Source organism: Bos javanicus, chromosome 1 (assembly GCF_032452875.1).
Source record: "Bos javanicus breed banteng chromosome 1, ARS-OSU_banteng_1.0, whole genome shotgun sequence".
NCBI classification, from domain to species: domain Eukaryota; kingdom Metazoa; phylum Chordata; class Mammalia; order Artiodactyla; family Bovidae; genus Bos; species Bos javanicus.
The window spans coordinates 1,047,122-1,059,900 of record NC_083868.1 but is presented as its reverse complement, the minus strand read 5'-3'; the positions used below and the strand labels follow the sequence as shown (position 1 = coordinate 1,059,900).

General features: G+C 37.1%; 1 protein-coding gene across 1 annotated transcript; it reads left to right on the top strand.

Moving 5' to 3' along the window:
* The first annotated feature begins 698 nt into the window (after positions 1-698).
* On the top strand, positions 699-1,602 carry LOC133260459 (olfactory receptor 5W2-like). The gene has a single exon (XM_061439218.1). It carries the CDS (start codon positions 699-701, stop codon positions 1,566-1,568), a length of 870 nt encoding a protein of 289 aa, XP_061295202.1. The 3' UTR covers positions 1,569-1,602.
* The last annotated feature ends 11,177 nt before the right edge of the window (positions 1,603-12,779 follow it).

Genomic DNA, 12,779 nt, shown 5'->3' with positions numbered 1-12,779 from the left:
CGGACACAACTGAGCAACTTCACTTTCACTTTTGGAGAAGGAACTGGCAATCCACTCCAGTGTTCTTGCCTGGAGAATCCCAGGGACGGGGAGCCTGGTGGGCTGCCATCTATGGGGTCGCACAGAGTCAGACATGACTGAAGTGACTTAGCAGCAGCAGCAGCAGCAGCAGCAGTAAAGTGTTAGTCACTCAGTTGTGCCTGACTCTGTGACCCCATGGACTGTAGAGCCCACCAGGATCTTCTGTTCATGGAATTCTCCAGGCAAGAATACTGGAGTGGATAGCCATTCCCTTCTCCAGGGTATCTTCCTGACCCAGGGATCAAACCCAGGTATCCTGCATTGCAGGTTAATTCTTTACCATCTCAGCCATCATGAAAGCCACAAACATGGTCATAAATACTACACAAGTTGGATTGAAAACAGTCTGATTTAGTTTGGATGAAAGGGCACTGCAAAACTATACAGTGCTTTGCAGATGTATTGTTGTCAATTTTTTTTTTCATTTAAACAAAATTGGAGAATATTTCTCAGAGTCTGTTGGCCTCATGCAGTCCTAGGAAGGTCTGTCTCTTTTCTTGATTACTTACATCTACAAAAGGACCAGGGGTTTAACTATAATGATAGTAAATTGACATATTTACCCTCCATTTCCATTTCTTCTTTCACAACCAGGAATTTCCCAACAGATTTGAGTGATGAGTGCTGAGAACTGCAGTGTAGCTACTAACTTCATATTCCTAGGAATCTCAGACAGAAGGCACATGCAGCAGGGGCTCTTCGTGCTCTTCCTGCTGGTTTATGGGGTAACTGTGGTCGCCAGTGTTGGGATGATCCTGCTGATGAAGGTGGACCCAAGACTGCACACACCCATGTATTATTTCCTGAGCAATCTTTCCTCCTGTGATGTCTGCTACTCCTCTGCTGTCTCTCCCAAGATGCTGGCTGATTTCCTATCTGAGCATAACAGGATTCCATTTGACTTGTGTGCTATGCAGATGTATTTCTGGGGGACCTTTGCAGATGTGGAAAGTCTCATGTTGGCTGTCATGGCTTATGACCATTATGTAGCCATTTGCAATCCACTTCTTTATACAGTTTCCATGTCCAAAAGACTCTATACCCAGCTAATATCTGTTGTCTACGTGAAAGGTTTGGTAGATTCAGCAATCCACACCTGTTGTACATTTCGATTATCATTTTGCAGTTCTAATGTCATCAATCACTTTTTCTGTGACTTCCTGGCCTTGCTAGCCCTCTCCTCCTCAGATGCATCCATCAATGAGATAATGCTGTTCATATCCAGTAGTTGTGTTGCGGGGACCAGCATTATCACTGTCCTCCTCTCCTACAGCTACATCATAGCAACCATCCTTAGGATGAACTCAGCCGAGGGGAGACGCAAAGCTTTCTCTACGTGTGCCTCCCATTTAACAGCTGTGGCTATATTTCATGGCACGCTCCTGTTCATGCATTTCAGACCCAACTCAAGTTACTCCATGGACATAGACAAAATAACCTCTGGCTTCTACACAGTTGTCATCCCCATGTTAAACCCATTCATCTAAAGCTTAAGAAATAAGGATGTGAAAGTTGCCATTAAAAAAGTAATCAGTACTAAATTGTGTTCTGAGGTTGGTGGGAATGCAAACTAGTACAGCTACTATGGAGAACAGTGTGGAGATTCCTTAAAAAACTGGAAATAGAACTGCCTTATGACCCAGCAATCCCACTGCTGGGCATACACACTGAGGAAACCAGAATTGAAAGAGACACGTGTACCCCAGTGTTCATCACAGCACTGTTTATAATAGCCAGGACATGGAAGCAACCTAGATGTCCATCAGCAGATGAATGGATAAGAAAGCTGTGGTACATATACACAATGGAGTATTACTCAGTCATTAAAAAGAATACATTTGAGTCAGTTCTAATGAGGTGGATGAAACTGGAGCCTATTATACAGAGTGAAGTAAGCCAGAAAGAAAAACACCAATACAGTATACTAATGCATATATATGGAATTTAGAAAGATGGTAACAGTAACCCTGTATCCGAGACAGCAAAAGAGACACTGATGTATAGAACAGTCTTTTGGACTCTGTGGGAGAGGGAGAGGGTGGGATGATTTGGGAGAATGACATTGAAACATGTATAATATCATATATGAAACGAGTCGCCAGTCCAGGTTCAATGCACGATACTAGATGCTTGGGGCTGGTGCACTGGAACGACCCAGAGGGACGGTACGGGGAGGGAGGAGGGAGGAGGGTTCAGGATGGGGAACACGTGTATACCTGTGGCAGATGCATGTTGATATATGGCAAAACCAATACAATATTGTAAAGTTAAAAAATAAAATTAAATTAATTTAAAAAAGTGAATAATTAAGAAACTTGAAATTTAAAATAAATAGTTGAATAGATGGTTCATTGCTCTGTTTGGAAGATGCTTCATACTGTACCCTACTCTTGGAGAATACTGAGGCATGTTAGCATAAAGGCTTTTAGAAATTCCAGAGTACTCAATTTTGTATTCTGTATCTGTTTGACATAGACCACTTATTTCATAGCTATTTTTGAAACACTGCTCTTCAGAAGACATTGAATAATGACAGAGATGTGCAAAGAGCTATAGGAACACAGGAGAAAGAACTTAACCTAAACAGGGGTGGGGGAAACGGGGTCTTTGGGGGAAAAATAGTATCTGAGCTACATTTAAAAGTCAGATAAGAGTTAACCCCAGGAAACAGAACCAGGGAAATGAAGTGTACATTCCAGACAGAGGAGGACAATTAGAAAAGCTTCAGTAGGAAATAACACTGGGTCTCTAAAAGTCTCTATCTTTTGCCATTAAAGAAACTTCCCATTGTGTCTGCTGACACCTTTCCACAAGTCACATCACTATTTTCTGTGACAACCAGGCATTAAGCTAAAGAAGCTGGTGAGAGTTAGGAAGCCACTGAAAAGAATAGCATCATCAAATTCAAATTTTAAAGGTCACTCTGGCACCTGTGTGGAAGATAAAAGGGAATAAGAATGGAGGCAGAGAGAATAGTATGATGCAGTGGTAACACAGATGACTAAGTGAAAACAGGATAACCAGGTTTCTGGCTTAGGTGAGCAGGCAGGAGAGACAGCTTGGAAGAAATTCAGAAGTAGCAGAGGAAGAGTAGTCAGATTCAACTAGCAATGGAGAAATGATTACCTGCGTGGTAACTTTTTTTTTAAAGCAGGTATGGATCAATACTACTATGTGGAAAATTAACTAGAGAGAGCACTTGACTGCTACTATCTATTTAGGAAAAGTATTCTTAAATTGTAACATGCTTTATTGTGTCATATACTCTACAATTGTAACTTTTAATCACTGGTTATAGATTATATGACAATGTACCAAATTAAAATTCCCTTAATTATGGGACTGTTTGATATACATAATTTTTAAGTTCACTGTTAGGAGTTCAAATTTATAGAGTCAAAATATTGACATTTTGTAGGTTTCTGTAGCTTCAATAAGCTGTTATAGCAGATTCTCGTATGATTTTTTATTGCAACAAGTTAAGGTGATTTTCTTTCACAAGGAAGTTTTATTCTTACATATCTTTAAGAGTTAGATAATGTACATGACAGAAGGCAATTGCTTGTAGGGAGTGACTGACTGCAAACTGGTAAAATAGAGAACAGCAGCCCCAGTAAACAGGACAGCTGCTCTTAAGCTCAAAGCAAATCTTGCTATGTGGGAAACATTGCCAGATCTTTCTATTTTGAAAGAAAAATTGGAGGGGATAAAGTCTGTATGAGAAATCTTTGTATTTGTCTTTGTATTTGTGGCTAAACTTTGCTGTGAACCTACAACTACTCTAAATAATAAAATCTATTTAAAAAAATAAAAAAATAAATTGTGTTCTGAGTGATACAGTGTTTTCAACCAAAACTACATATATAAAGATTCTGAGAGCTGAAGTTCAGGTACTGATAGATTCTTGTAGTCTCATCATTACAGTCTTCTGGATATTACCCATTAGTTACCTTTGTGCATAAATTGAGTGTTGAAAGTAGTCATTGGTGATCTTAGTTTGTCTCCAGACTGAGAAAGGGGAGCAATATGCTGTTTTGCAGAGAGGGTCTTTTTTATACCTCTTTCCTTGGATAAGCCTCCTGTGAGATAGCATTCACCAAGCTATCCCTCCACTTATGTCAATTCAACTTACCATCCTATGATTCCAGTACATTTTTTAAACAATAGATTTAATAAAGTTGCTCAGCAATAAGAGAATATTAGTGAGTCAAATAGTTTTTTTTGTACACTTTTTATGTACTTGTATCACTCTATAACTGTGTCATCATAGCACGTAAAATTGTAGAGGCAGTGAATAAATACTTTCATATACAAAATAAATTCATAAATAAATAAGAATAAACATAAAACCATGTGTTGTAATTAAAACCTCGATAGATGCAAGTTCCTTTCCTTTCTTGTTCACCTATTATCTATTTTGATATTTATATTGCTGGGCTTCAGAATGCCATTCAAAAACACTTATTGAATAAATGAATGAGGACCCCTTGCATTATTAAGCAAAGGAGTCCTTGTAAATTTACCAAATACACTAGCAAGAACCCCTCCCTTTGTTTCACTTTATTCTAGTATATTTACTGTGCCTTCCAGATGGTAAAGAACCTACCTGCCAATGCAGGAGAAATGAGATGTGGGCTTGATCCCTTAATGGGGAAGATTCCCTGGAGGAGGGCATGGCAACCCACTCTAGTATTCTTGCCTGGAGAATCCCATGGACAGTCAAGCCTGGTGGGCTTTAGTCCATGGGGTCGTTAAGAGTCAGGCACAACTGAAGCGACTTAGCACAGATGTGTATTCAGTGTAAAAGAAATACGTCTCTGTTTCGTGCCTCCAGACTTAGTTGAATGAGTAACAGACACAGGGATCATAGGGACTGACAGAACTTCATGCATAGTCTATTCCTTATAATTCTGCCCCAATAATATCACTAAGTAACCTTAGAATCATGTGTACTAGATTGCTATTACACTTCAGAGACTGGTTATCATCCTGTGGATGTTCTATTTTGCCAATATTGCAGAGAACAGATACGGTGCTCTTCACAGATGCACAGAAACTCATGATTAGAAGTTGGGGATGAAGAACCTGGGTCTTCTTTAAAGGTCACTGGAAAACACAACTCCACCTCTTGAGGTGTTCCTAGCATGAGCCTTTTGCTGTTGTCATTTTTAGTCACAAAGTTCTGTGTGACACTATTGTAGCCCGCCAGGCTCCTCTGTCCATGGGATTTCCCCGGCAAGAATACTGGAGTGGGTTACCATTTCCTTCTCCAGGGAATCTTCCCTACCAAGGGATTAAACCCACGTCATTTGCATTATTAGGCTGATTCTTTACCAGTGAGCCATTACCTCAGTTAATATTTAAAAAAAAGGAAAAAGCCCAATTGCTATCTTTTAAATGAAAGAGAAAGTTACCATTTTAAGTATTGGTATACAGGAAGATAAGAAACAAACGCAAGGTAATGTTTAGAATTGATTATATTTGCAATGATTGATTTGGCTCCCTGTGTATCTGCGATGTGTACTGGAACTTTATTCTAAACAGAATTTTAGTAGTAGTCATCAAAATATGGCTTTTCCAGTTGTCATGTACAGAGGTAAGAATTGTACCATAAAGAAGGCTGGGTCCAAAGAATCGGTGTTTTTGAACTGTGGTGTTGGAGAAGACTTTTGAGAGTTCCTTGAACAGCAAGGAGATCAAATCAGTCAATCCTAAAAGAAATCAACCCTGAATATTCATTGGAAAGATTGATGCTAAAGCTGAAGCTCCAATATGTTGGTTACCTGATCCAAAGAGCCAAATGTTTGGGAAAGACCTTGAATTTGGGAACGACTGAAGGCAGGAGGAAAAGGGTACAACAGAGAATGAGATGGCTGGATGGCATTGCCGACTCAATAGACATGAGTTTGAGAAAACTCTGGGACATGATGAAAGACAGGGAAGCCTGGCGTGCTGCAGCCTATGGGGCTGCAAAGAGTTAGACACGACTTAGTGAGTGAACAACAAAATTTGCCATGAGACGTTGGGACCAGATGCCATGATCTTAGTGTTTTGAATGTTGAGTTGTAAGCCAGCTTTTTCACTCTCCTCTTTCACCTTCATCAAGAAGCTCTTTAGTTCCTCTTCACTTTCTGCCATCAGAGTGGTATCATCTGCACATCTAAGGTTGTTGATACTTCTCCTGGCAAATTTGATTCCAGCTTGTGATTCATCCAGCCCAGCATTTCTTATGGTGTATTCTGCATATAAGTTAAATAAACAGGATGACAATATACAGCCTTGTCATACCCCTTTCCCAATTTTGAACCAGTCATTTGTTCTATGTACAGTTCTAACTGTTGCTTCTTGATTCATATACAATTTTCTCAGGAGACAGATAAAGTGATCTGGTACTCCCATCTGTTAAAGAAAGTAAATAAATAGTCTTGTTTAGGCTTCAGAGACAAAGCAGAGCAGGCCTGTGACCTTGCTTCTAACCTACCTGGGCACTGCCCTGACTGGGAGTGACCTCTATGAGTGCAAGACTTGCAGCCCCATAGATAAGATGGGGAAGAATCCTGAGATAGTTTAGCCCCTGGAGGGGGCCTGGCCAACCAAGCCCCAGGCTTTGCCACGTTCCAAGTTTTCCATGGCAAAGCCAACAGCATTATCTTGAAACCAGGCTTGCAATTTGGTCCCAGATTGATGAATGTATCCGTTTGAGTCTGTCCTGGGATTATAAGTCGAAATCAGGACAGTCTTTGAAGTCTCACCCACAGAGCAGAGTGGAGGTACTGCCTGGGACCCTTTCCCAGTTGGGACTCCAGATGTCTGTGACATGGAGCCTCCCAGCGCTGTTTAAGTCTGGATGTTGGTCAAAACCCAGTTTGGTGATGTATCCTCTGCTCTATTAATGTTAGTATTTTGAAAGTAAGCTAGATAATTGTCTATTAAATATCTGCATTATATAATTGTGTATAATGAGTGGGTTACTTTGTTAACAAATCCTTTGAACCTGAGAAGGAAATGAAAACTTTTGGCAAAAACAACAACAACAATAAACTTTTGGCAAAATACCATCACTTCTAAGATTTTTCCACAGATTTTTGTGATCCATAGTCAAAGACTGTAGTACAGCCAGTGAAGCAGAAGCAGATGTTTTTTGGAAATTCCCTTGCTTTCTCCATGACCCACCTATTTTCTTTTATAACTTCAAATAATGGATTTTTTCCCCTCAGTATATTTTATATATCAGTACCTCTTAATTATTGTCCAAACCCCTTCCACATTCAATGTACTTTGTTAAAAACCTATTAAAGATAGTCATGCCTATTAAAAATAAGCTTATTTGTGTTATGTAAAATTGGATTCTCTGGCCATCATTTACATATAAGGTGCTGAGGTGCTTAGTCACTCAGTAGTATCTGACTTTTGCTGAGCCCATGGACTATAGGCCACGAGGTTCTTCTGTCCATGTAATTCTCCAGGCAAAAATACTGGATTTCCTTCTTCAGGAGATCTTTCTAACCAGGGACTGAACCCTAGTCTCCTTCATTGCAGATGGATTCTTTACCGTCTACCCACTGTATGTTTAAGGAAAAAAAGATAGACTTTACTTTGTTCCTTTAACTTTTTATCTAATGACACTGTATTAATGCCTTTACATATGATAAGGAAACCAGGGTTTTTTGCATTTGTTTCTGTTTATTTTTGTTTTAACATAATGATTAAGATGTGAGAGAGGTGAGTATTCAATCTGGATTTTTTAAAGTTGGGGTACAGTTGCTTTACAATGTTGTGTTAGTTCTGCTGTGCATCAAACAAATCACCTATGTGTGTGCATATATCACCACCCCCCCCCCACCCCTCCACCACCGCCCCCCTCGACCCCGACCCTCCGCTCTGGGATGGCACCCCTCTAGGTCACCACATCAAACTCCCTGTGCTGTACAGCAGGCTCCAACTCGCTGTTTTACATAAGGTTGCACAATCATATAAGGCTTCATAACTCCCTCAGGAACGAGTCCTGAAATGAGATGGCAAAAATTCACAGCACCAGGTCATGAGTGGTGTCTTCAGGATCCATCTTTATCCACTTCAGAGGCAGATCATCCAGGGTTTCAGATCTCACTACACATCCCATCATCATATCATGTTTGGAGTTCTTTGCCCTTAGGACTGGTCTTTCAGGACCCTGCATTCATTCTTTGTCCGAGTTGAGCAGAGGTCTCTTCACAGTGATCTATGTTAGGCACACCATTCCCAAATCAGTCCAAATGCCTGCTGCTGCTGCTGCTGGTAAGTCGCGTCAGTCGTGTCCGACTCTGTGCGACCCCATAGACGGAAGCCCACCAGGGCCCCCCGTCCCTGGGATTCTCCAGGCAAGACACTGGAGTGGGTTGCCATTTCCCTCTCCAATGTATGAAAGTGAAAAATGGAAGTGAAGTTGCTCAGTCGCATCCGACTCTTAGCGACCCCATGGACTGTAACCCACCAGGCTCCTCTGTCCATGGGATTTCCCAGGCAAGAGTACTGGAGTGGGGTGCCACTGCCTTCTCCCCCAAATGCCTGAAACAACACTAATGATGCAATTCCCTGGTTGCACCTCAACAAGAAGTAATTTGGCTAATAAATCCATAATTCTCTGGTCCTGCCCCAAGGGCCATGGTTGAAATGGCACATTTAGGAAACAATGTCTATCTTTTGTGACGAACTCACACACTTAGGACATTTCTGGTTCCATATTTAGGACAAGACACTTGATTCTCATCATAAGGCTACCATTCCATTCTTCCCCACGGAAAGCCAGCATTACCCACACCTTACCTTCACAGTGATCTGTATTGGCAAAATTTTACTTTTAATTTCTATTTTATATTGGGTTAGAGTTGATTAACATTTTGTCTTAGTTTCAGTTGTACAGAAAAGTGATTTGTAATACAAGTCCATGTATCTATTCTTTTTCAGATTATTGTCCCATATAGGTTATTGCAGAGTACTGACTTCCCTATACTATAGAGTAAGATCTTGTGGATTATCTACTTTATATCTAGTAGTGTGTTTATGTTGATTCCAACCTTCTAACTTATCCCTTCCTCTGAAAAAACTACTGTTAAAGATAGTTTCCACTGCAATAAATGCAACTCTGATGTAATTTATTACACAGCATACATTTTCAATACTGAAGGCTTTCTTCTCTCTTGCTAGTTCACCCTCTCCCTGACTACTCAACTTCAACTTTGTGTTTAACACTTTCTTTATATTGTCCAGTCCAATTTCCTCTCTGAGTCATTTGTCAGCCTCTCATTGCATGGCCTCCTTCAGTAACCGTGTGTAATGAGATTGTAACTTAGGTCAATTTTTTGCTCACAGTTCTTTCTTTCTACTCTGCAATTGGTATCCCCACAAATAAGCAAAACCAGGGATGGTAGTTAGGTTATATACAGAATAATAGAAGCCATGAGCTCATACTGGTAGAAAGAGTTAGCAGAGTTTGTTGAATCAAAATTGTAAGAGCTCTCATTGATTTGATAAGTATGTGGTTCTTTCTTCAGAGGCAGCAAATTTAACTTAGCTTGAAAACCTCTCTAGAAATAAGCTATGAACTGGAGAAGCAGTTTCAACAAAATTGTGTATGTATGAACACTCAATTTACAGTAACTGTAACCTTAAAGAAATCACTTCCTCCATGGGCCTCATTTTCCACTGGTCAAAAGAGAGTTATGAATGCAATAATCACTACTGAATATTCCAGCTACCATGTGCTGTATCTATGTCGATATGCATCTATCAATAATTTCTATTTGGGATAATTTAAAAAGTATAACAGAAGGATGGGGTTCTCTCTCTCTGTCTTTCTCTCTCTCTATATATATATAATATATATAATATACATAATATACATATAATATATATAATACAGATAATCTACATATATAATACATATTATATATAGTATATAATATTAATATATATTATAAATATATTAAATATATAATATATAATATATATAACATTAATATTTCTAAATAATATATGTATTATTTATATATGGCCAAATTTGCCATATATGTGTGTATATACATAATATTATATATAATAATATATGTAATGATATATATTATATATAATATACAATAATATAATATAACATGTATATTTTATAATATATATAATATATGTAATATATATTACAATAATATATAATAATATAATACATATTATATATAATCTATATAACATACATATAAAATGTATATTATATACTATATATAATATACATTTATAATATGTAAATTATATACATATAATATGTATATGATATTGTATATAATATTTTATATATAATATATAAAATAACATGTATATAATATTATATACATTATATAAATATATTATATATTATATAAATATATTATATAAATAAATATTATAAATATATAAATATATGTTTATATATATTATTAAATATTTATGCTGCTACTGCTAAGTCATTTCAGTCGTGTCCGACTCTGTGTGACCCCATAGATGGCAGCCAACCAGGCTCCCCCATCCCTGGGATTCTCCAGGCAAGAACACTAGAGTGGGTTGCCATTTCCTACTCGAGTGCATGAAAGTGAAAAGTGAAAGCAAAGTCACTCAGTCGTGTCTGACTCTTCGTGACCCCATGGACTGTGGCCTACCAGGCTCCTCCGCCCATGGGATTTTCCAGGCAAAGTACTGGAATGGGGTGCCATTGCCTTCTCCAAAATATATATATATATATTTAATATATATATACAATATAATATATCCAGCCCAACGTTTCTCATGATATAAATATATATGTATAATATATTATATTATAATATAATATATATAATATATGTATAATATATTATATTATAATATTATATTATAATATATATAATATATGCATAATATATGTATATATATTTATATATAATATATATAATATAATATCTAATATATGTATAATATGAGGAGTACATTAAGGCTGTATATTGTCACCCCGTTTATTTAACTTATATGCAGAGCACATCATGAGAAATGCTGGACTGGAAGAAACACAAGCTGGAATCAAGATTGCCGGGAGAAATATCAATAACCTCAGATACGCAGATGACACCACCCTTATGGCAGAAAGTGAAGAGGAACTCAGAAGCCTCTTGATGAAAGTGAAAATGGAGAGTGAAAAAGTTGGCTTAAAGCTCAACATTCAGAAAATGAAGATCATGGCATCTGGTCCCATCACTTCTTGGGAAATAGATGGGGAAACAGGGGAAACAGTGTCCGACTTTATTTTTCTGGGCTCCAAAATCACTACAGATGGTGACTGCAGCCATGAAATTAAAAGGTGCTTACTCCTTGGAAGGAAAGTTATGACCAACCTAGATAGCATATTCAAAAGCAGAGACATTACTCTTCCAACAGAGGTTCGTCTAGTCAAGTCTATGGTTGTTCCTGTGGTCATGTATGGATGTGAGGGTTGGACTGTGAAGAAGGCTGAGTGCCGAAGAATTGATGCTTTTGAATTGTGGTGTTGGAGAAGACTCTTGAGAGTCCCTTGGACTGCAAGGAGATCCAACCAGTCCATTCTGAAGGAGATCAACCCTGGGATTTCTTTGGAAGGAATGATGCTAAAGCTGAAACTCCAGTACTTAGGCCACCTCATGCGAAGAGTTGACTCATTGGAAAAGACTCTGATGCTGGGAGAGATTGGGGGCAAGAGGAGAAAGGGACAACAGAGGATGAGATGGCTGGATGGCATCAGTGACTTGATGGACGTGAGTCTGAGTGAATTCCCGGAGTTGGTGATGGACAGGGAAGACTGGCGTACTGTGATTCATGAGGTCGCAAAGAGTCAGATATGACTGAGCGAAGGATCTGATCTGATAATATATATAATATATAATATAATATATATAATATATATCAGATCAGATCAGATCACTCGAGATATATATAATTATATATGTATAATACGTATATATTATATGTATACATATGTGTAATATGTATAATTGTATACATATTATACATATATATAATATGTATAATGTGTATATATCACACATATACAATGTATAATATGTATAATTAAATAATTGTAAATACAATATATATAATATATTATATATTTAATAATATAATATATTAAATATATTATATATTAAATATACATATATATTTAATATATATGTAATTTACATGTAATATAAAACATGTATATTACATATATATTAAATATATGTAAATAATATATAATATATTTAAGATATATATTATTAAATATATAATTATATATAATATATATTATATTATATATATTATATTTATAATTATATATATATATTTATACAGATAATTTATAATTATATAGATATAATTATATATAATATATATTATATTATTATACATTATATATTATTTTGTGTATATAATTATTATATATCATATATTGTTATAATATTTATTATATTGTTATATATTATATATAAATATAATATATGTTATATTATATATACATGTATTATGAAGACACTGAAGTTGAACGGTTCTATGAAGACCTACAAGACCATTTAGAACTAACACCCAAAAAAGATGTCCTTTTCATTATAGGGGACTGGAATGCAAAAGTAGGAAGTCAAGAAACACTTGGAGTAACAGGCAAATTTGGCCTTGGAATACGGAATGAAGCAGGGCAAAGACTAATAGAG

Coding starts and splice junctions, on each gene's coding strand:
- LOC133260459 (XM_061439218.1), top strand. CDS start 699: ATGAGTGCTGAGAACTGCAGTGTAGCTACTAACTTCATATTCCTAGGA.